General features: G+C 37.8%; 1 protein-coding gene across 2 annotated transcripts in view; it reads right to left on the bottom strand.

The window, feature by feature from the left end:
- MAGI3 (membrane associated guanylate kinase, WW and PDZ domain containing 3) overlaps nt 1–26,194 on the bottom strand; it is a 145,838-nt gene that overhangs the window by 49,126 nt on the left and 70,518 nt on the right. For both annotated transcript variants that reach the window (XM_063297417.1, XM_063297418.1), the window contains exons 7-10: nt 20,389–20,446; nt 15,069–15,163; nt 13,962–14,150; nt 1,360–1,971 (exon numbers count right to left, since the gene is read on the bottom strand). In XM_063297417.1, the coding sequence (XP_063153487.1) occupies nt 1,360–1,971; nt 13,962–14,150; nt 15,069–15,163; nt 20,389–20,446 (954 nt within the window). The remainder of the gene's footprint in view (nt 1–1,359; nt 1,972–13,961; nt 14,151–15,068; nt 15,164–20,388; nt 20,447–26,194) is intronic.

Raw genomic sequence — 26,194 nt, forward strand, 5'->3', positions numbered from 1 at the left:
CACACACATACATACTCACATATACCCCAGTGCAAACAAACAAACAAAATAAAATAAAATAAAATAAAACCAACCCCCCCCCCAAAAAAAACAATCCAATGTCTGAAATATTGCTTTTAATTTTCAGATGTCATAGGCACTATATGTGGGAGACCACAGATCTTGTATTGGCTCATTACGATTATACCAATTTTCTAAAAGATTTGAAGGATAAAGATATCTGCATCAAGAGATTGTTTGCAATTAATGGCAAACTTCCAATTTTTTCCAAGGACAATGAGAAGAACCCATTTGTCACACACCTAAAAATATCAATAACTTGGTATATTTTCAATTCACTTTTTATATTTTAATTAGAGGAATAGACAAAACCTTTGTCATCAAAGAGGGGGACGAGAGTATAACAGCTAATACACATTATAGGAGAAGTTCACAGGTTTAGCACAAGTAAAATGCTCACTGATAACTAGTAGCCAAATTTGGCTTATTGAATAAAAAACAAACCCTTTCTATCAATACACATTCATATTAAGGAGAACCTCAACAACAGATAGACCCAGCAGTGTTTTAACAGTAGAAGTTTTGTATAATTGAGCCATGTCAGTAAGGATCAATTTCTACTGAATTAACTTTGCTAACAATATCAACTGCCATTTCAAAACAGTTATCAGAAATATAACTGCATATAATTCTATATAGCAAAGCCTATATTAATATAGAGCACATAAGTGAAAACAAGCTTATACAATGTTTTACACTGGTTAACTGACCCTTACTGACATGAGATTAAGAAGTCAAACAACAATAAAAAGCCACACGCATAAAAAACACAGCAGACAAAGACAAATGAAGAGAAAGCCAACAAACCACAAATTAGGTCTTTACATGGCACCACTCAGGTTTTCAGCTTTCACATATTTATTCATGTTCCCATGAAAGTCTTTGCCAATCAGATACACATGGCAAAGAATTTGGTCTATGGTGAAATGTATAGATACTTGACCTATAGAAACACTCATTGCATCTTCTGAGAGACTCATAGAAAAGAGATGGGGTGGTGCTTTTTACATTACTTCTTTCACCATGAATACAGAAATACAGGCTTAAGGGTAGCAACGTGGGCAACCACAGTATGATAGTATGTGCATTATTGCAAAATGCCATGAATACATAGTTGCATCAGATGTCCTGATGCAAAAAAAGTAATCACAGAATTTGTATGATTACATCACTGTGCACTTGCCATCATTTTGGCATCACTGCATTTTGTTGTTAATGTCACTAGATAGCATTAAGAAGTACTAAAGTGTGTCTGAAAGCAACACAGAAATTTTAAGTTATAGCAAATTCATTACATACCTCCTCTTAGGATAAGCAGTGGCACCTCTGCTCCAACTGGAAATTGCTTCAGTACTTCTACTACCTGGATGTGTGTTAAGTTCTGTACATTCTGATGATAAATCTCCTTAATTACATCCCCTTTCTGAAGTCCATGACACCACTGGCTGTCTAAAATCATCTTCACCTTTTGTCCTGCAGGGCTATCAGCTATTGCAAATCCAAAACCTTTAGGTCCTTTGATCAGAGGAATTGTGACCATTTCTGCTTGAGAACATCCTGAAGAAGACCCCGCAGCCCTTTCTTCATCAAAGTCTACTGCTGAAGGACCATTCAGGCGTCCATTGACTAATATATGTCCAGTTTTACTATTGTGATCCAAAATCACTGTTCCTGGGATTAAATCCTGACTGAGTATACAGGTATCTCCTTTTGTAACTGGCTGGCCATTTAAGACAGGAGTGGCTGTAACAATATCTACAACAGGATCTTCACTTTCATCAGGCAGAGGGTATCCACGACATAATGTCATATTCACATACTGATTGACGGGAACTAATTGAAACATCTGGACAACATCAGCATGGGTGTGGCCAAGGACACATGTACCATTTATATCTACAATGACATCACCTATTAAAAATGAATGAAGTATTAACACAAATAAACATATTTGCATATATTAAAAAAATTAAAATAATCTTGGTAATCTCACCATGGAGAACCATTAAGAAAAATTTAGAACAATGATGAACAGAGATTGTACCTGATTCTACAATTTTCCCTGTATTTTGCCTTGAATTTAATCTGTATTTTGTCTAAGGCCTGACATCTAAATACTCTTAATTTGCATTGGATTTGGGGGATGAATGTTTATAAGTTTCAAAAGTGAAAAATAGGATAATGTACTTATACACTAATGTCCTGAAGTCTAAATAAATACATGACTTCTCTAGTTCCAATATATTGCTAGATTGATAGCAGTCTCTCAAGTTAAATATTAAGAGTAACAGCCTTCCTAAATAATTTTGCTTTAAAAAAAAACATAAACACTTCCACCATTGTATAAGATTTGCATATGTTCAGACTGTAATAATCCACCACATATTCATTTTGAAGATGCACAAATGCATGAATATGATTCTTGTATTTATGACTTTTATTACAGATCATACTGTCAGCATTCTTTCCATTTAAAGACCTTATATCATTCCCTCAGAAAAGTAAAAAATTATGCATAATAGATTAAAACCTGAAATGCCCCATATTGAATGCAAAACATGTTTTTGAGTTCAAAACACTTCCAAATGATCAAAGCCCACCATTTTGCTTATTAAACAGATGCTTTTCATTCAATATAGGATTTTTCAAATCTCAACCCTTCCTTCCAGATTAGTGGTATTCAAACTAGAGGAAGTTGACTAGAACTAGAATCAAGATCATTTTCAGGATTCCTCTAGATTCATCACCTCATTAGGAGCATAAACAAAAGTATAGGTATCCTAATTAAGATCCAGTTTGAAAACAGAGAGAAAGCTAGATAGCTAGCTAGTTAGCTAGCCCTAATTTCTGAAATTGGTTTATAATGCTTAAATTTCAGAATGTCCCAATTCTCTTGATTTCTGTAATTTTCTTAAATATATCTCTTGGTCTTCCCATTTGTTCTCAGTTTTGTTGGTTTGCTTATTCAGATTTAACTGCTTGTCTCTTCTTGCTATTTCTGGAACTCAGCATTTAGTTGGACTTGATTTTCCTCTGCCTTTTGGTTTCCACTTTTCTTTAGCTATTTATAATTTAAAATGTGTTAACAGGCAGCCATTTTACCTCATTTTGCTTTTTGCCTTTCAGAATATTTTTGTATGCTTCATCTTTAATATCACTGATTTCGATTCAGAGTTGTTAGGGGCGTAATCTAATCTAATCTAATCCATTACCTCCGTTCTTTATAATAATTGTAATAATTATATGGAAAACAACTGAGATTGTAGCTTGTTGGTTGGATGATTTTGTTTCAAATTTTATTTTTTTTTAGAAATAGTGATCTGAGTCACAATCAGCATGTGTTGTTTTGCTGATTGAGTAGAGCTTCTCCATCTTTGCTTGCAAAAGATACCAGTTTGATTTCAGTGTCATCCATCTGGTGATGTCCATTAGTAGAGTTTTTTTTAGTTACGGATATTGCTATCAACACTGAATTTTCTTGGCAAAACTCTATTAATCTGCTTCCTGATTCATTTCATACACATAACCCAAATTCTCACATTATTTCACATGCTATTTTACTTCAAACTTTAGCTTTCCAGTTTCCTGTAATTACCATGTGTTTTTTTCTTGTTGAGTAGGTGTTGCAAGTTGTCATTGAACTGTTCTGTTTCCTCTGCCTCTGTGATTGGAGCATAGACTTAGATCTTTATGGGACTGACTGGCTTTCTATGATTCAAACCAAGATCATTTGGGGGTTTTATCCAAGCACTGACTTTGCCACCCTTTTATTAATAATGATGGCTACTCCATTTCTCTATGATTTTTTTACACTCAGTACAAGATCAGATGCTCCTCTGATATAAGTAAGCCACACAAGCCCATTTTCATTTCCATGTTTCTTAGAATGTTGATGTTCAGTTCTGATGTTTTACCCAAACAGGGGAGGAATCCTAATTGAATTATTCTGAACAGAACACTCAATTTCTGCTTAAACATATCCAGTGATGGGGAGCCCACCAACTCTCCAGCTAACAATTTACACTGTAAAATTGCTTTTACAGAATCAGAATCTGCCTTCCTGATCACTATTCCATATCCTGCACTATATAACAAAAGAGAACAGGTATTGGCCTTTTCTGTGTGTGTCATGCTTTGAGTATATTAAGAGTGGCATTATATTCTCCCTCAGTTGTCCCTTCTTGAGGCTTCCCTCAACCTCTTTTTATAGGAGATATTTTAGCCACCAGATCATCTTTACTGACCTTCTCTGCATGAATTCCAGAGCATCCAAATGCATTTTAAAATGTAATGGATATAGTACTCTAAATGGAGTCTGACCAATACAAAATAGATTGGAACTATTACTTCCCATGAAGTCACACAGTTTCTCATATTTCATTATTGATCAATTATAAGACTAAGATCTTTTTCACAAATGGGCAACTTTTTTCCTCCTAAGTAAAAAGGTTTGCATTTGTCTCTTAAATTTCACCTATATCTTACTCAATGAATCCTTAGGTCTGGATCCAACCCATGAAAGTAGATGCGTGGATGGATTATATTTATTCTTATTTATTTTACATATTTCTTTTAAAAGCAGAAAAATAGACTCTGCAATATTACTTCTACTTTGTAAGAGAATGATCAATTGTTAGCTTATTGTTCTCTGATTCTCCAATATTGTTACTATATAAAGAACCCTGTAAAATGGGTGATGATACAGAAAAGATTTTAAGAAGCTGAGTTTAGGCACGTTATTACAAAGTTAATGTGCAGTGCCACACAGGCTTGTTTTTTTGTCATGAATGATAAAAAAAACAAAACCTAGAAACTAAATCCTGAAAAGGCAGGATGTAGAGCAGATGTGGTAGCTTAATTCTGGGACAATCACCATTATTTGGATAAGTATTTTTATAGGAGGTGTATTCTTTAAACAGAAAACTTATAAAATATTTAGTACTTTTTAGTGCTATAACCCTGAACAGGGGGAACAGAATATTGCAAAGTTCTCCAGAACATTCTACAAATCATTAGCTTTTGCATATCTCTATTCAATACAATATTTTGAAGCCCTTCCAAATCGGAATACATGAACAAAATGAAGGAAAATATTACATTAACCATTTGTATGCAGGATTCACCAAGAAAATACTAGCCACTTTTGAGGAATATGTATTTTGAGGACATGTTAATGTGGAGCCGTTGTGCCTTTTATGCCTAAATCTTCTGCCAGTTTTGTTACCATGAGGATTGTTGGCTGAAGCTTTACCTCTGCTATATGGTCTCTAAACCATACAGCACATTTATCTTTCTTTGTATGCAATACTACATGGTTTGGATTTTAGAGATGATCACTAATTATCTATATTGCCTACAGTACTTGCCGCTCACTAAAGTTTATCTTCTTAACTTTGAAGAATGTATCAACATGCTCTATAACAGGTGAGGTACCTCACAGCTAATGCAGCTTGAAATGTATGTCCCTTGAAACTCTCTTCAAAATTAACCTTAACATAGACTTGAACTGCAGAAGGTGCTATAGGCTGGCCATTGGAAGAGTCATTCTTTTGTCTCTTGCCAAGGTTCCTGACCAAGGAAAAGAGATGTAAGCCCTGTACCTTTTCTCCTGTAGGTTAATCTTTGATGTAACTTGGCCTAATAAAAGATAACTTTCACTAATTAGTGTTTCTTCTCTCCAGTTCCTTTCAAAAGTATCATTGCTCTATGGCAATATACTGTGTAAAGGAAACCAGGTTTCCAGCTTGCAGTTTCCTTATACATTCTAAGAATATTAATAGCAACTGATACCAAGAGGAATGCTGTCTCTGATATTGGAGGAAACATAACTGTCAAGCATTTTGGCTGCTGATAGTGCTATTCTCCACATTATTCTATTACAGTATTTCCTAGCTCAGCAACTTTGAGATGTGTGTACTTCAGCTCCTAGAATTCTTAGCAATGCCCATGCTGGTTGGGGGATTCTGGGAGTTGAAGTCCACACATCTTAGATGTGTCAAGGTTTGGAAATGTTGCTCTAACATATTACTATTAAAATTTATTTTAAAATTAATTTGCATTTTTTCAACTCAGGTAATTTTAAATAGTTAAGATTTATTTTCATTCTTGTATTGCTTCCACACTGCAGTCCATAAACTCTTTTCTCTTCTAGCCTTCTTTGGAATAATATAAAGTAAGGGTGGGAGAGAGCGTCAAGATCATCTAGTGCAAGAATCCACTATGTAGTACACCATTCCCCACACGTGGCCACAAAGCCTGTGTTTAAACACTTCAGGTGAAGGATAGTCCAACATGTTCGAAGCCAGTTTGTTCCACTGTTAGGATTTTTTTTCCTGATGTCCAGCTGAAACACTTCCTCATAATTGAAACCTATTGTTTTTTCTCCTATCTTCTGAAACAACTCTGCCACATCTTCTACATGATAGCCCATCAGATATTCGAAGACAGTTATATCCACTAGCAGTCTTCTCTTCTCCAGCAATACACACCAAATACCTCTACCTGTTCCTTATATGTTTTTCCTTCCACCTTATCCTCTTGGTTGCTCTCCTTTGAACATTCTCCAATTTGTCAAAGTCCTTCTTAAAATTTGGTGCCCAGAACTAAATACAATATTCTAGGTGAGATATGATCAATACAGAATAGAGAACAATTATTTATCTTGAACTTGACTTCTGTTGCAAATCTCTAGAAACAGATCAATTATACCATAAAGTCTTGAAGGATATTTTGGATGTCATCTTGGATGGGATTCCCCTTCTATAACCTTTGAAATCAGACTTTTGCTTTTTTTTTCTTTTTTTGGGGGGCAGCTGCACCACACTATTTGAGAACCTTTTTGCAAGTGCTGATGTACAGTGTGGTCTTTACCATCCTATATTCATGCCTCTGACTTTTACCTAAATATATAACTTCAGCTTGCCAAGATCCTTCTAAATCTACATATTATCCCCCAAGGAATCTGCTATCTCCCTTATCGTTGTGTCCTTCACACATTTTATAGTAATATTTTTCTATTCCTACATCTAAGTAGTATATAAATATATTAAGCAGCACAGGGCCCAGAGCAGAACCTTGAGGAATGCCACTCAACTCAACTCCCTGATGCAGAGTTACTAACATATACTCACTGGTATGACTCTTCAACCAGCTTTATATTCATAGTCCAATCCATTTTCTCCTTAGGATCTTATGGGAAACTTGACTGAATGCTTTGCTAAAGTCAAGGAATACTTTATCACACTCCTGTGGTGAACTAAACTGGTCACTCTATAAAAAAAGGAGTTAAGGTTTGTCTGACATGTCTTATTCTTGATAAACATTTGTTGCCTCTTGTCATTCAGTGCATTATTTTCTAAACCTCATAAACCAACTGCTTAATAATCTCTTCCAGAGTTTAGTCCAGAAACTGACTAATCTGCAGTTATCCAAAATGTCTTTCCCCCATTTTTTCAAGAACATTTGCCCCTTTCTTCTGGCATATGTCCAATTTCAAAGCTTACAGAAAGGTGATCCAAGATGACTAGAAAGTTAAACTTATTCATGGTAGTGACGTAGTTCCTAAATATCATCTTCATTTAGCTTGGGTTTTTACCCCCTCCTTATGTCAAGTGTTCTGCTTCAAACAATCCAAACATAATTCTTTGGGGAGAAGACTGAAACAAAATAGGAGTTGAGGACTGCGACCTCTCCCCATCACCTGTTACTATTTTACCATCTTTTCCAAGCAATGGGTCCTGTTTCTTCTGTTTTCTACTGACGTAACTAAAAAGGCCATTTTTGTTGCTTCTCTTGTGAAATCCTTTAGTGTTTTAGCCTTCCTGATTTTCTTTCTGCAGACATTAGCTACCTACTGGTATGCTTCCAGCTTGATGCTGGTGATTAACTCTATCTTCTATTTACTGTGCATGTACTTTTTAGCCCTTAATTTAATCAAAAATTCCCTATATATCTGCAATTTTCTTAAACAGCAACCTATTTTATTTCTCAATGGAAAAGTGTGCAATTGTATTTCCAGTATGTTATTTCTAGAAAGTTTCCAAGCATTCTGAGCTCCCTTTGACCTAACAAATTATTTGACCTGAAGATGCACATTGATTGGGTAAGCATGTAAGCATCCAGGGAAGAAATGGTGGACTGATGTCCTAACAGTCAGGAACCACGCTGAGACAAGGAATAGGTCTCTAGTGTTTTATTACTGCTACATTAGACAGAAAATCCTAACAAACTGAAGAAGCATGGGAAAAACCCAGACAGATAAACCCCAAAAGTTAAGGCAGGTCTGATCTGTGTCTCTTTGAATGGCTGCTTAACTCCTCAGTACTACGCATGCGTTTTCCCCCCTGGATAGGGGCCCCCTCCTGCTCACCATCAGTACTCATGACAACTGAAGACGGCTCCACTAAAAGCAGAGCTGACAACCGCGGTGGAATGAAGCGCCAGAAGTAGACAGGCTCTTCGATAACTCCTCTCTGGACAAGGAGAGGACTTGAGATTGCCCACAACAGCTCCAGACAGCTGCTCCTCACAAGAAGACCACAAAACAGTGGTCTCTGGCAAGTTTAGAGAGACTAGCCATCTTTTTGTTCAAACCATGGTTGGCGCCTTTGAATGGACACTGGGTTTGCATACTTCCATTTCTAATCACTTTCAGAAATTGCTTGTTAACTGCTTTCCAGCTATTAGAAATGGATCAACAAGTTTTATACCACCAGGGGAGTTTCCTTCAACCGTTAGCAAAAGAAGTGTTAACTACAAGTTTAAGGACTTAAAAAATAATGGAGGGGGGGAGATAAACAGCAAAAGGGTAATTAATTGATTTATTGAAAGTTACAAATGGATTAAGGTCCAGATAAATTTGGAATAAGATTTTAGAATTCATTATAAGGAATCCTTCCCATGGAAAAATGCTTTTGTTTTGAAATAAATATATATAATAAGACTTTAAAAATTGGACACTAGAGGGAGCTAAAGATTATAATTAAAGGAGAAGAACACTCATACTCAACTCACAATTAAAGAATGAAGCAAAATATTGTAACACTAGATACACTGAAGGGTATTTTTGAACAATGGACCCAGAAGTTAATTTTAAGAGTGTCTGCCTCTATAGATAGTGTTTCAAAGATGTTATGGAAAAGGAACAAGTTTTACCTGACAAGATCGAGACTGATTTGAAAGTGGATTTAAAAAGACAGGCTGAAAGAATGACATTGAAAAAGATGTTACACTGGACATACAAAAGAAACTGGCTGATGTCTTAATAATTAAAAGAGATATACAAATAACAAACCAAGAGAGTGACCTGGCTAATTTTCCTATATTGGATTTACAAAAGAGGCTTGTTAAAGTTTTGAAGAACTTTGTGAGAAGGAACAAAGAAAAAATGAAAAGAAATCAAGTTCTATGACATTATTTGCTGGGACTAAAGATCGAGATCGTTAGAAGTAAAAGGAAGGAATATAAAGTTGGCTTATTTGCTCAAGGTTAAAACAAGATATGTTGTTACTTCTGGCAACTATTAATGGACTTTTGCTGACATCAGGACTGAAATGACGAAGCTTTATGTATTTATATATAGATAAGAGATAGGATATGGGAAGAAGACATCTTTTGTTGTATTTTAAGAGAAGGTGATAAGCTACTAAAATTGTTTATACCTGTGATGAAGAGCGAAGTCATCTTTATATATTTCTTTTCTTTTTCTTTACTATATTCTTATTTTTTTTCTTTCTTTTCTGCACCTTCTATTTTTTCTTTTTATTCTTTTCTTTTTTTAGTTTGTATTAGTTTTTACTGTTGCAATTGTAATCTTTAATAAAATTACTATTAAAAAAAAGATTGTGTAAGCATGTTTGTACAAGCATGCTCAATTTTTTCTTCCTCTACCTTTTTCCAGTTCACTTACACATTTGTGGATATTTTGAAACAGGAAGCCACAATTTGTGTTAAAATGTCTTCTAGGCTCTTTCCCCAATTAATAAGCTCTATTTCATTCTTACCTTCTGAAAATACTACAAAAATACATATTCAGAATTGGATTATATAGCTCAGGATTATGTTCAGAGCATGGAGAAAGACATGCATCTAATGCAGTGAGTTATAACTCATAAAGCTTATGCCTTTTAATATAATTTGTTAGTTGGAAAAGGTGCTCCCAGATTCCTGACTTTTGCTACTACAGGCTAACACAGCTTTCCTCCTAAACAGTCAACTTCATTTTATTCTGTGATGCTGTTAGAGAGGATTATTTGAGGTAGTCTTCAGTTTACGACAGCAACTGGGACCATAACTACCATTGCTGAGCAACATGGTTGTAAAATGTGATGACACATGACTATGCTGCTTAGCGAAAGCAGTTCTGACAGTCTGGTTGCCATCATTAAGTGAGGACCAGGCAGGTCATTAAGTGAGGACCTCACATGACCGCAACTTCCAACTTCTTGCCAGCTTTCCCAATGACTCTGCTTGTGGGAAGCCGGCAGAGAATGTCAGAAATCATGATCACATGACTGCGGCTCACGGCAATGTTGTCCAGGCACCAAGTGCCCAGATCACATCACATGACCATGAGGATGCTGCAATTTCTGGAACTCCAAGGACTGGTCATAAATCACCTTCATTCAGCACGGTCGCAAATTCGAACGACTGCTAACAAATGGATGTAAGCGGAGGGCTACCTGTATTCAGATTGCCTCATTATTGTCTGACTTGTGCAGGCATTGTGAACATACTCCATAATCTAGAGCAGCCTTTCTCAATTTTTTGACCCTGGAGGAACCCTTGAAATATTTTTCAGGCCTCAGGGAACCCCTGCACATTCAGGCTCAAATATAGGCTAGAAGTTACAAAATTATTATATTCGTTTCATGTGTAGACCCCTATATATGCATTAACAGTGTCCTTAAACGAAAAATAAAGAATGAAACTTACCTCTTTAATGTGAAGTTGCCTGAATTTGAAATAATGTTTTAAATAAATCATGATCTCCCAGGGAACCCACGGTGTCATTTTGCAGAACCCTAGTTCATCCTAGTGCATGATATATGACTGCTTAGCTGGCCTTCCCCATTCCTTTTTTGTGCAAAGGATCTTTGCTGGCAGAAATGACTTGCACCTCAACTTTTCCTAGCCAGTAATATATCTGAGTTTGGATTGCACAGTATGCTCTTTTCTCATTTATTACCATAGCAGAGAGTGATACTAGACAGAACTAGACCATAAGAAGGGGGTTCATTTAAACTCCATGTTATATAAATTCATAATTAAATGCCTCTTCATTTTCATATCTAATGTATTATTTGAAAATACAACATTGTTAACTTCAGTAACACAATCAAAATGATTTTTCAATTTGATGCAGCTCTATAAAATAGCCTTCCCTGACCTATGCCCATTAGATGCATTGGTCCTGCCGGTTTTTGTAGTGGCAATGTGGAAGACCATTGTATTTTGAGGAGTTTAAGTGACATGTTTCAATTTCTCCTTCATATTAAGAAAATTATAGAAGTTTAGAGTTCATTTTAAGCTATGTCTAACCTGATAGCTTTTCACTTTGCTTGAAAAAGTGGGGGAAGGGGAGAAGAGAAAACCCCAAGACTGTTCACATATCTGTACAGCTTCCCGGGCTCTTGGATTATGTCGTACACAGGTGCCCCAGACCTATCCAGTCAAGGTCAGATCCTGCAGGCCCGGTACCATGGAAACAGAGTCACAAGGTTTTAGTGCCAGACTTTGATAAACACCTTAGGATTGCCTCTTGAGCTTGGAGTCTGGTCACAGACCCTGGTACTGGGTGCTGTGAGCAAAACTGGCTTGGGGTCTCTCTGCTGTCGCTTTATTGGAGCTCCCGACAGTTGAAGTGAGATTTCTCATCTTCTGGCTTGGTATGCTTTCTTGTGTTTCTGTTAAATTTGCCTGCCATAGTTAAACAATAAAGCTTAAAGTCTCCTTACTTACTGGTGGAATCACTGTCTTTGGATCTAAAAGAACCACTTGTCTGGGCACCTGATCGCTACCTGGACACTTGGCAAAACAGTTTTCGAAATCTAGCAAGCAGCATTGTCAAAATTCATATTGTCTGGGAATTGTGGGAACTAACATTATGAGGATTAATCCTAACATTTGTTGGATAAAGTCGCTTGGATCTGCTCAGAGTTGGACTCTGGCTGGGTAGGTCCCATGAGATATAGCTTTGGTTATCAGGGAGGAGTTTCAACTGATTGGTTCTGAGCAAGTGGACAGGATATTAGGGCTGTGAGTTCTTCCACCTATGTTTTAGATTGATTGATTGATTGATTACATTTGTACAGGTAGTCCTTGCTTAATGACCATTTGTTCAGTGACCATTAGAAGTTATGGTGGCTCTGGTACTTATACCTGGTCCCTGAAGTTACAGCCTTTGAGTGCCCCTGCAGTCACATAATCAAAAGTCAGGCAGTTGGCAGCCCGCCCACATTTATGACTGCAGGGGCACTTCAACTCCCCCACCTGCCTATCTCCCCACTTCCTTTTAGCCATCTTGTACATTGGCACTACATGGCAGTGGTGGCAGCACTGCTGGTGCTGAAGTAGAGGCCCAGGGGAGGTGACAATGGCCAGCTGAGACTGGTGAAGGACCCAGGCCTCTACTTCAGCCCCAGCACCACTGGCACTGCCACCGCAGAGTGCTGCTGTGCAGGGTGGCCAAAAGTGCAGAGATGGGGGGGAGATAGGCAGGTGGGGGGAGTTCAAGGATCCACCCTTACCTTACTGAGACTTAGGGCTGGGAGGGGCCAAGCCGGGAATGGCTTTGATCAGGGTGGGTCCTCGCATAATGACCAGTGGGATTCAGTTAACGATGGCAACAGGGACTGCTGTGATTTCCATTGCTAACCACATTGCTTAGCAAGGGAAATTCATTGCCTCATTACTGTTGTAACCCAAGGACTACCTGTATAGCCACCCATCTTAAAACAACTCTGGGCAGCTTACAACCAATAAAACAATATAAAGCCAACAGTAATAAACTACAAACAGAAAAACCTGGAAATCCATGCCCCTTTTAGCTGTTAAGGCCTCCTGGGAAGTGACCTGTGATTGGATCCAAGCTGTGGTGAATGCATCTCTGCAGGAGGAGAAGATTCAACCTGTTTCGAAATAGGTGGTGGTCCATTCCCTCCCCAAGAAGCCATCCCTGGATCCAACAGTACTGGACAATTTTTATCCAGTCTCCAAGTTTTCCTTTCCCAGAAGGGCTGTTGAGAGGGTGGTTGGCTCCCAGCTTCAGAGGGCCCTGGAAGAAGCAAATTATCAGGACCCTTTCTAGTTTAGTTTCAGGATGGGTTATAACATTGGTTGTGCTTGTGGATGACCACTAGAGAGCTCAGAATGGGAGTAACACATCTTTCCTGAATTTCTTGGCAGCATTTGATACCAGTGATTATGGTATCCTTCTAGAGCAGCTTATGGAGTTGGGACTGGGAAGCACTGTTTTATGATGGTTCTCCTCCTTCCTCTGAAGCTGGTTCCAGTCGGTATAGGTAGTAGAGAAAGGTCTAAACCTCAGTCTCTGCTACATGGGATGCATCAGGGTTTAACTCTCTCCCCACTCCTATTTAACGTCTATACAAAGCCACTGGTAAGGACATTTGTCGGCACAGGATGAGGTATCATCAGTATGCTATGTGAGATGCCTTGGTTTTTGCATTTTGTATTTATTATAGCATTTTCATTGCATTTTTGTGTTTTTTATTGGTCTGTATTGCTAGCTATTTGCTTAAGATAGGCGGTCCATAGAAATTTAATAATAAATAAATGAAGTTTAATTGGGAAGGCTAAAAAAAGGAATTGTTTCTGAATATCTAAAATACCAAACTCTTTTTGTTCCAACTACACTATAAATTGCAAAAATTCAAGTTTACCTGATGTAATTTTGCCATCCTGTGCAGCAGGTCCATCCTTTAGTACATTCTTCACCTGCAGAAATTCATCTGGTCTGTCTCCACCAATTATTGTGAATCCAAATCCCATAGTGCTTTTTTTCAATGATGTCCGTATTAGTGCCCCTATCAACTGGGATGGATCTCGAGTAAAGAAAGATTTTGCTTGTTCTGCACACAAAGAAAATGCTTTTGGGTATGTCTATTGAATAATTGGGAGTGCAGATTAAGACAGTTAATATTGTAGCGATAAACTATTTAGAAATGTCAAATAAAAACTAGAGATGCAATGAAGATTATAATGGAGAAAGGGAAACTTAAGAGTAAATAAAAAAAGATTTGGAATGAGAATAGGAATAACCTTTTATAATATTTAGGTAGAATATAATCAATGAATTGACTGATTATGTTCTACTAAACAGATAACCAAAACAAAACTAATTTTGGCTTCCCTTATCTGATCCAAAGTTAATTCAAAGAATGAGAAAGCAAGAATCATTCTTTGAATTATCCCCATAGTCATCTATACTTATTGTTCACTGACCAGCATTATAAAATATGAATAGGTTTATAAGTCTTTATAAAGGCTAATGCTGGACCATACCAAAGTCTTTTATTTATCCATCCATCCATCCATCCATCCATCCATCCATTTTCACCACTAAAAAGCACTGATGTTTTTATTTCTTTCACAGAGAGAGGAAGAACTTCAAAGATGCTTAGCTAGGATGTTTTGCTTATCTGATTAACTGTGAAAGTGTCTAAGAATTTTTTTTATACTCTGCCATTTTTAAAATCCTTGCAGTAGGCAACAAAACCTGCAGTTAGCAACAAATCCTCGGCTTTATACTTCTTAGGATGAAAAATTATTTATGCTATTAAGTTGGTACAGAAATCAACATTTTAAAATCATAAAAATATAAATGTCAAGAATTATTGAAGATTAAAGTTTTCTGTGATAAATTACACTAATACAAATATTGGTAAGTAGTATACAGAAAGCTAGCATAAAAGACATCATTATGATGACTGTATATATTTTTTAATAAATACACTGCAGGTTTTAACAGTAGTCACTGAAAACTGTACCTGGATTTGACGAGCCTCCATCACTCTGTCCTAGCTGTTTTTTCCGTTTGGCTTCCAAAACTGGATTTTCAAATTGGGTTTTCTGGTTGATGTGACTGCAAAGTACACAAGATGGTAACGTAATTACAAAATATTTACAGAAAAAGTTCCCCTCTCTTTCTCAATTATAGGATACTGCTGTCCATTCTTTTAACTTTCCAAGAGGCAGAGGTTTTTCCTAGAAATCCAGCAGAATCTCATTTTGGTACTTCGGAAGCTTTAATGCTTTAATACTTACATAATTAATCTGAAAAATTCAGGTTGTTTCCCAAAACCTTGCAGCTTAGTTCCATTTGAACAGAAAGAATAAAGTTATTTCTAGTGATCAACTAAATGATCTTTGAATTCGAACACAGTGAAGTTAAGACTAAACCTAAATTCACACTTTAATTTAAGAAGAGAAAGAAATTACACAAGTGCTGCATATTGTTTAGTATGTAGGTTTAGATAATTAAAGGTCATGAGTATAATTAACATCTCTGATAACCAGTTGTAAAGATTGGATCTTAAATTATTTCTTTCTTATATGGGGGTAAAAAAAACTTTTAGATCAAACCTAGTTTAAAAAAAAGAAAATATTTATTTCTTAGTCTATCATACTTTGGCGGGGGGACTACAAATATTAACCAAAAGCATAGGTTGATAAGCCAAATAAAAGAACAAAAATTATTGTTATTAGTCACCAATTTTGTTATTACTAAATTACTTAGGTATCTTGTATCTACTTTGGTGATTGTTTCACAATGTTTAGGAAGAAAAAATTAATAAAGTAATACTCTGGATATTTACTTGGTCAAGTAAATTGCTCTAAATGAATCATTCTACATATTATAACCACCCAGAGTCCCTCTTCAGGGGGGAGATGGGCAGTGGCAAAATTTGAAAAATAAATAAATAAAATAAATATTCAGAGGTATAAAATAAATATTCGGAGGAACAAAAAACTGTCAAGACCCAACACGTTATTTAAAAAGTTTTACACCTTTGCTAAAGTTGTAAAATTCCTAATGTATTTTCATGAGATATACCCAAATTCCCTTATTAGTAAAATTATTAATAATATTCAAATAGAGTTACTATATTGAAAAGAAAATATGTCACTGAAAAACAGTGGGCACTTTATCATTTTATTAGAATGCTACATAATATTCCAGTATTGTTCTCATCTTCAGCAAAGGATCGTTACCTTGTCGTGGTGCTGGAGCTTGAGCACCTCAATGATTCCATGAGCTAAACTGTGAAGGGCCACCCAAGCCGGGAAGGTCATGACAGAGAGATCAGACTAAATGCGATCCCTGGGGAAGGTAATGGCGAACTACCCCAGTATTCTTGCCGTGAAAACTAAATGGATCAGTACAACCAGAGATATGTCGGTATACCATCGGAAGATGAGACCCCCAGGTCAGAAGATGGTCAAAATGCTACTGGGGAGGAACAGAGGATGAGTTCAACTAGCCCCAGACGTGATGACGCAGCTAGCTCAAAGCCGAAAGGATGGCTAGTGGCTGACGGTGCTGGTGGTGAATGGCGAATCCGATGTTCTAAGGATCAACACACCATTGGAACCTGGAATGTAAGATCTATGAGCCAGGGCAAATTGGATGTGGTTATTGGTGAGATGTCAAGATTAAAGATAGACATTTTGGGCGTCAGTGAACTGAAATGGACTGGAATGGGCCACTTCACATCAAATGACCACCAGATCTACTACTGTGGACATGGAGTAGCCTTCATAACTAATAGTCAAGTGGTTAAAGCAGTGCTTGGATACAATCCAAAAAATGATAGAATGATCTCAATTCGAATTCAGGGCAAGCCATCTAACATCACAGTGATCCAAATATACGCCCCAACCACAGATGCTGAAGAAGCTGAAGTAGAGCAGTTCTATGAGGATCTGCAGCACCTACTGGACAACACGACTAAAACAGATGTTATTTTCATCACGGGAGACTGGAAAGCTAAGGTGGGCAGTCAAATGACACCTGGAATTACAGGTAAGCATGACCTGGGTGAACAAAACGAAGCAGGACATAGGCTGATAGAATTTTGCCAAGACAACTCAATGTGCATAACAAAAACTCTCTTCCAGCAACCTAAGAGACGGCTTTATACATGGACTTCCCCAGATGAACAACACCGAAACCAGATTGACTACATCCTTTGCAGCCAAAGGTGGCAGACATCTATACAGTCGGTAAAAACAAGACCTGGAGCTGTCTGTAGTTCAGATCACGAACTTCTTCTTGCACAATTTAGGATCAGACTAAAGAGATTAGGGAAGACCCACAGATCAGCTAGATATGAGCTCACTAATATTCCTAAGGAATATGCAGTGGAGGTGAAGAACAGATTTAAGGGACTGGACTTAGTAGATAGGGTCCCAGAAGAACTATGGACAGAAGTCCGCAACATTGTTCAAGAGGCGGCAACAAAATACATCCCAAAGAAAGAGAAAACCAAGAAGGCAAAATGGCTGTCTGCTGAGACACTAGAAGTAGCCCAAGAAAGAAGGAAAGCAAAAGGCAACAGTGATAGGGGGAGATATGCCCAATTAAATGCAAAATTCCAGAGGTTAGCCAGAAGAGAAAAGGAATTATCTTAAACAAGCAATGCGTGGAAGTGGAAGAAGACAATAGAATAGGAAGGACAAGAGACCTCTTCCAGAAAATTAGAAACATCGGAGGTAAATTCCAGGCCAAAATGGGTATGATCAAAAACAAAGATGGCAAGGACCTAACAGAAGAAGAAGAGATCAAGAAAAGGTGGCAAGAATATACAGAAGACCTGTATAGGAAGGATAACAATATCGGGGATAGCTTTGACGGTGTGGTCAGTGAGCTAGAGCCAGACATCCTGAAGAGTGAGGTTGAATGGGCCTTAAGAAGCATTGCTAATAACAAGGCAGCAGGAGACGACGGCATCCCAGCTGAACTATTCAAAATCTTGCAAGATGATGCTGTCAAGGTAATGCATGCTATATGCCAGCAAATTTGGAAAACACAAGAATGGCCATCAGACTGGAAAAAATCAACTTATATCCCCATACCAAAAAAGGGAAACTCTAAAGAATGTTCAAACTATCGAACAGTGGCACTCATTTCACATGCCAGTAAGGTAATGCTCAAGATCCTGCAAGGCAGACTTCAGCAACTCATGGAGCGAGAATTGCCAGATGTACAAGCTGGGTTTAGAAAAGGCAGAGGAACTAGGGACCAAATTGCCAATATCCACTGGATAATGGAAAAAGCCAGGGAGTTTCAGAAAAACATCTATTTCTGTTTTATTGACTATTCTAAAGCCTTGGACTGTGTGGACCATAACAAATTGTGGCAAGTTCTTAGTGGTATGGGGATACCAAGACATCTTGTCTGCCTCCTGAAGAATCTGTATAACCACCAAGTGGCAACAGTAAGAACAGACCACGGAACAACAGACTGGTTTAAGTTTGGGAAAGGAGTACGGCAGGGCTGTATACTCTCACCCTACCTATTCAACTTGTATGCAGAACACATCATGCGACATGCTGGGCTTGAGGAATCCAAGGCTGGAGTTAAAATCGCTGGAAGAAACATTAACAATCTCAGACATGCAGATGATACCACTTTGATGGCTGAAAGTGAAGAAGAACTGAGGAGCCTTATGATCAAGGTGAAAGAAGAAAGTGCAAAAGCTGGCTTGCAGCTAAACCTCAAAGAAACCAGGATTATGGCAACCAGCTTGACTGATAACTGGCAAATAGAGGGAGAAAATGTAGAAGCAGTGAAAGACTTTGTATTTCTAGGTGCAAAGATGACTGCAGATGCTGACTGCAGTCAGGAAATCAGAAGACGCTTAATCCTTGGGAGAAGAGCAATGACAAATCTCAATAAAATAGTTAAGAGCAGAGACATCACACTGACAACAAAGGTCCGCATAGGTAAAGCAATGGTGTTCCCCGTAGTAACCTATGGCTGCGAGAGCTGGACCATAAGGAAGGCTGAGAGAAGGAAGATAGATGCTTTTGAACTGTGGTGTTGGAGGAAAATTCTGAGAGTGCCTTGGACTGCAAGAAGATCAAACCAGTCCATCCTCCAGGAAATAAAGCCAGACTGCTCACTTGAGGGAACGATATTAAAGGCAAAACTGAAATACTTTGGCCACATAATGAGAAGACAGGACACCCTGGAGAAGATCCTGATGCTAGGGAGAGCGGAGGGCAAAAGGAAGAGGGGCCGACCAAGGGCAAGGTGGATGGATGATATTCTAGAGGTGACGGACTCGTCCCTGGGGGAGCTGGGGGTGTTGACGACCGACAGGAAGCTCTGGCGTGGGCTGGTCCATGAAGTCACGAAGAGTCGGAAGTGACTAAACGAATAAACAACAAAATTGTTCTCATATTTGTCTCTTTTTTCCTCACTTTAATTTAATGCTGCCTTTATTCTTTCACTCATTCTACAAATTCAAGCATTGCCGATATTTAGATACCTCAGTAATATACCTACTCTAAGATAGAATTAGATGGTGGGCAGGTTTACAGAACTCTTCATAAAAAATGTGAAATGGGTAGAATTTTGGAGTGCTTATATTATAGTAGCCTGGTGGCAGCAAACAATGTTTTGAGATCACAAGATATAATAACCATTGGCTAGTCCAATTACTTTATTTATGCATTTCATCCTTTGATAATCTAGAAAGCTAAATGGGTCAGTCCTGGTTAGTATGGGAAACATTAAAAAAAATCCCAGAAAAGGGCAAATCATATCATGCCAAGAAAACTGCATGGATGTCAAGTTCAGTTCTATTTCAACAAAACTGTGTCTCTGATTGAATAGGGCTGTTGGGTGCTAATATTAAATCTGTTTTTACTTTTTAATGTTTTTATTGCGATGTGGTTCTTTTTTGGGGGGGGTACTTGTACACCATTCAGAGTATTTAAGTGCTGTTTAATAAATAAACGCCCTAAAAAGTGATTTCATTTAATATATTAACTTTCCATTAGCCTTTATTTTCTTATGCTTTCTTTTACAGTACTGTGTATAGTCTTTGCACTAGGATAAACAGGGATGGATAACAGCCAAAGTTAGTATGTGCTGTTACCAAAAAGTTTTGTTATTTATTCTCCTAAAGGATATGTAGACGTATTGATGAAATTTCCTGGAAAGCAAGAAAATATTGCCCAACTAGTCATCCTTTATAATAAAACTACTGCTATACTGTGTACTGATTAAATATCATACCATGGTTTTTGATTATTCAATTAATAAAATTGGGCTTTCAACAATTGGACAAAATAACTTACTCAACATAGTATGTTCCATACTGAGGGTCTTCTATTTTCTCCCAGCCATAAGGAAGCTCTGTAATTAGAAGACAAAAATGTTGAGCTTATTACTTACTGATTATATTATTTTTATCCCACTATATCCTGGCGATGCAGGACAAAGTTTTACAAACTTACAAGTATACAAATCTGTTCCAAAATTATTAAATTTGGGTGACATGGAAACCAACTAAGTCAAAAACAAACAACAGCACTCATTGAATTAAACCCTGGTTCAGAAACAAGTCAGCTGAAATGTCAATTCAGCTGTCTTTGGTCCACCTGTGGGTGTCTGAAGCTTTGATACAGTGACTCCTCTAAGCAGAAATGAAACAAAATTAAACCATATTTAGATAGTTCAAGCTCAAGAATGGACTAATGAAAACTGTTAAAAAAGTAGAGTTCAGGGAAAGTTTTTTTTTTAAAGAAACCAACATTTTCATGATTTTTTAAAAAACGTCTCAATGATATTACAGAGCTATGTTACCCTTACCTGCCCTTATCCACTCAATAGCTTTATTCACACAAAACAAATAATTTAGCTGTAACATTTCTCATCATTTGACTCACTCCATGCACCAGCAGTACCCAATATGGAATGCCTGACCTTTTCTTGTGCCTTCCAGTTTTAGTCTTACCAGCTAGCACAAAGGATGCTAGAAGACTACCATTTCTGCTTCTCTTTCTCCTTCTATCTTTTTTCCCACTGCTACGGTGATTAAAAAAAACCGAACACTGGTGTGATCAGGGTGGGTGCCAATCCAGTCAGTCTTAGGGACACCCCAACCACCCTCACCTGTTTTAGTCTCTTTGTCACCTTTCTCTTCCGTGGCCACAGGATTAAAATCAGGAGAGCCACAGGAACCATGTGGCTAAAGAAACCCATTTTCACAGGCCACTTTAGAATTTCACCTTGATCAAGGATGTCAGAATAGACAATCTTGAGGTGGAATTTGTATGACATGGTGGAACTGACTCTGCCTCAATCCATGGTGTTAGGACTGTTCATTTTCTTTGCACAATGTAAGTTCCCCCATGGATCAGCCAAGCACACTGTAAACATTTCAAACAATATACCATTTCTATTATTTCTCAACAGTTCTTCAAGTCAAGCTTAACTCCTGGTTATAACCTGGATACATCCATGAGAATTTCTCAGAAAAAATATAAAACTGCCATTATACCTTTACACTATTATAGTGTGATTTGTTGGGTTTTTCCAAACTATCAGTATTAAGGATGATGTCACTTTCATAAAGTTAAAGCTTCAGAATCATATGAAAAATAAAAAGAACTAGATGTTATTTTATTTAAGTGACTTGACTTTGGTCTGGCAGCATGGGGGAGAAGCAGAATGATGAAAGCAACTCTGTCATGACACAAGCCCTGCTCCTTTACCCTGCATGCACTTACAGAAACGGTAGAGTCCGCAGCACGGCACTGCTTTTATCATTTGATGAAAGCAGCAAAATCCTGTGGAGACCCTCAGTATTATTTATGCTTCAAAGAATGCTTATATTAGACCCACATACAAGAACTGTTAATTAAAATATGCACTAATCCATTTAAACACAGATCTTTATTTATACTTGGTTCAACTGCACATTATTTAAAAAACCTAACCAAACCGAAAACCCAACTGCATTTCAAGCAGTCTGATATAAAGTTTAAAAATGGTATGGAAATAAGTTTCATCTTGAATCTAAGTTGTTTCTTATCTGCCTCAACACATATTGAGAAAAGAAAGTACTGCATAATTCATTTTGCTTGTGTATCTTTCAAAGCCAAAAATATTAAGTTTCACATAGCCATTTATAGCAGCAAACATGTGTTGCAAAGAATACTTCCACGAGTAGAAGAATCACTCTGGATTCAGGCAATTATATATATATATATATATATTTAAAAATCTTAATATTATAATTAAACAAAAGTTCACCTGTACTGACTCATAATCAAAATAGAGAGACTTATCACCAAATTTTAATTTGTAGCAAATAGAAAAGAATTTCAATGTACTATTGTTTTTTTTTCCTTTTTGTTATTTTAAGGTTTTCAAGGTCCTTCTTTTTAGTACGTATTATTTAAGTATTTTTAAATAAATACTATACTTTTTCTTGAATAGTTTGGAATGAAATGTGTGATTTTTGTTTTCACCTATTGTAATCTGCACTTTTTAAAAACTATGTATTTTTTAAAAAAGAGATTTATATATACAAGACTCACTAAAGACCATACATTTCCCATCAGATGAATTTGTTGTTGTTGTTTATTCGTTTAGTCGCTTCCAACTCTTTGTGACTTCATGGACCAGCCCACGACAGAGCTTCCTGTCGGTCAACACCCCCAGCTCCCCCAGGGACGAGTCCGTCACCTCTAGAATATCATCCATCCGCCTTGCCCTTGGTCAGCCCCTCTTCCTTTTGCCCTCCGCTCTCCCTAGCATCAGCATCTTCTCCAGGGTGTCCTGTCTTCTCATTATGTGGCCAAAGTATTTTAGTTTTGCCTTTAATATCATTCCCTCAAGTGAGCAGTCTGGCTTGATTTCCTGGAGGATGGACTGGTTTGATCTTCTTGCAGTCCAAGGTACTCTCAGAATTTTCCTCCAACACCACAGTTCAAAAGCATCGATCTTCCTTCTCTCAGCCTTCCTTATGGTCCGGCTCTCACAGCCATAGGTTACTACGGGGAACACCATTGCTTTAACTATGCGGACCTTTGTTGTCAGCGTGATGTCTCTGCTCTTAACTATTTTATCGAGATTTGTCATTGCTCTTCTCCCAAGGATTAAGCGTCTTCTGATTTCCTGACTGCAGTCAGCATCTGCAGTCATCTTCGCACGTAGAAATACAAAGTCTTTCACTGCTTCTACATTTTCTCCCTCTATTTGCCAGTTATCAATCAAGCTGGTTGCCATAATCTTGGTTTTTTTGAGGTTTAGCTGCAGGCCAGCTGTTGCACTTTCTTCTTTCACCTTCATCATAAGGCTCCTCAGTTCCTCTTCGCTTTCAGCCATCAAAGTGGTATCATCTGCATATCTGAGATTGTTAATGTTTCTTCCAGAAATTTTAACTCCAACCTTGGATTCCTCAAGCCCAGCATGTTGCATGATGTGTTCTGCGTACAAGTTAAATAGGTAGGGTGAGAGTATACAGCCCTGCCGTACTCCTTTCCCAATCTTAAACCAGTCCGTTGTTCCGTGGTCTGTTCTTACTGTTGCTACATGGTCGTTATACAGATTCTTCAGGAGGCAGACAAGATGACTTGGTATCCCCATACCACTAAGAACTTGCCACAATTTGTTATGGTCCACACAGTCAAAGGCTTTAGAATAGTCAATGAAACAGAAATAGATGTTTTTCTGAAACTCCCTGGCTTTTTCCATTATCCAGCGGATATTGGCAATTTGGTCCCTAGTTCCTCTGCCTTTTCTAAACCCAGCTTGTACATCTGGCAATTCTCACTCCATGAATTGCTGAAGTCTACCTTGCAGGATCTTGAGCATTACCTTACTGGTATGTGAGATGAGTGTCACTGTTCGATAGTTTGAACATTCATCAGATGAATTAGGTAATTTTAAAAGGTTTAAAGTCATACAGTTAAGGAAAGAATGGCTTAGTCCTGGCTCAGCTTTTAATGGATTTTTATTTTACTTATTAGGTAAATTATGTTATTATTTTGGGGCTACAGAATTTGCCTCCAAGATGTATAAAAAAAAATCTACAGCACATGATTCCCACTGTGCAAGTCTCCATAATAAAAGTGAAAAGAAATCTAATAACGATTTATTTATTTATTTATTATTCACATTTCTATTACCGCCGATCTCCCCCCAAAAGGTTATTTAGGTTATTTACTTCAGTTATTTATTACCTACACATTAGCTTTTACATCAAACTTTTATATTACAAAATGCTACCTATATGTCAACACAACTGTCGTTTTAGCATTTCAATGGATGAGTTCTCTTTGATGTTGTTGAATATGTAGCTAACTAAGCAGTTGTGCCTTCAAGGCCAAGGTTGAATTGGAAGATGATGAGGCAAATCAATTTTCTATTTATACCTATATTACTTATTTTGACAGCACATTTTCTTTTACAGAAATCCACTTGTATCCTCATTTATTTTAGCCTTGGAAGAATTCATGCAATACTGGGGTGATTAACCGGAACCAAGTTTATTTTTTTTAATGAAGTTTCTAGACTACTTCAGTCTTAGAGGAATCTAATCAGTTTAGAAAGAACAACAGTTGTATGAGCTAATACAAACAATAAATACAATAAACCCAAAACATGACACACTATTAGTTAACCATTATGTATCTGACACTGGCAGCTCAGCATCAGCTATGATTTAAAGGCTTTTTAGAATAGCCAGGCTTTTAAAAACTTCTGAAAAACATGAGAATGAGCATTATTCCCCTCTTGGGGGACAAGCTGTTCCAAAGGAAAGGAATCTCAATAGACAATACTGTTGTACCTTCAGCAGGCATTTTCTGTATACTTGAGTTGTACAGGCAGAATCTGTCTGAATTAGACTGTCCTGTAGATATCCACACCATGAGCCATATCTGGCTATACAGATGATAGCCGTCACCTTGAACTGCACTCAGAAACACATCGGTAGCTAACACAGTTCCCTTTGCAGAGGTGTTACATGGAAATAATGTAACATTCCCATGAGCATATGGGATAGGGCAGTTTGCATGAGTTCAAATTTCTGGGTGGTCTTCAAGGGCAATTCCATGTAATACAAATTACAGTAATCTATATGAGAGATAACAATGGCATGAGAGTCCATTTCTAGTACCTCTGTTTTAAGTAAGACCACAGTTGGTGCACCAGCCAGAGGTGGGCAAAGGCTCTCATGGTCATAGCCCTGACCTGTTTCTCCAGCAGGATCCATGAGTCCAGGAGGACCCCCAGATTGCAAGCCTACTCTCTATGCAGGAACACAATCCAGTCAAGAGCAGGGAGGTGAACTTTCAAGGCTGCTGGCACTTCCCCTCCCTGGCATTGATGTGCCCCCTCCTTGCCCACTTTAACCAACCAAGAGGAGTTTGGGTGAAGTCCCTATGTACTTCCCTAAGTTCCACAGGTTCAAAACCTCCCAGATAACATTGCAAATCATTATCTCTGTCATCTCACTGGATCCTGTCCTCCCAGCTTCAATTCAAGGAGAATGTATGTGATTTTATCTATGAAATTATCAGCTAAATTACTGGCCAACTTGAACAGTTATCTTGTAACAGTGCAGCTGGCTGACAATCCACAGATATAATAAGGATGGAGAAATAAATCTGTTTTGCCATCCTATAGCCAAAGTGCAGGATCAGATATGAGCCCAGACCTGTGTCTGTTTTTGTTTGCTTCTCATTTTCTGATAACATTTTTCCAGACATCTCTTTACACACTTCTGCTGGACTGCCTCAGAAAACTAAGGGATCTGAGATGACGGGTATGGAGGGGCTACTCAGTAACAAGCCTGTCTAGCAAGCCTGTCTCCTTACCTCCATATTCCAGAGGCTAATAAGCTATTCAACAGAACTTCCCTTCAAGGTGCTGGGAAATCCTGAAGTGCCACCTAGAAATCTGCACCTATCAAGCACCTGGGGTGGGCTATTCAGTTTGACACAGTCCTCCCTGAGCACTAGGGGCTCTGGTTGTAAGAGAACGATCTGCCCATGACAAAGGACTGACGGAAATGTCTCCTAACATAAGATCATGTCGCTGCTACTCTGATGACAAATCCAAGACTAAAATGTGGCCAACCATGTGGGTCAG

This window comes from Candoia aspera, chromosome 3, assembly GCF_035149785.1.
Source record: "Candoia aspera isolate rCanAsp1 chromosome 3, rCanAsp1.hap2, whole genome shotgun sequence".
Lineage (NCBI taxonomy): Eukaryota > Metazoa > Chordata > Lepidosauria > Squamata > Boidae > Candoia > Candoia aspera.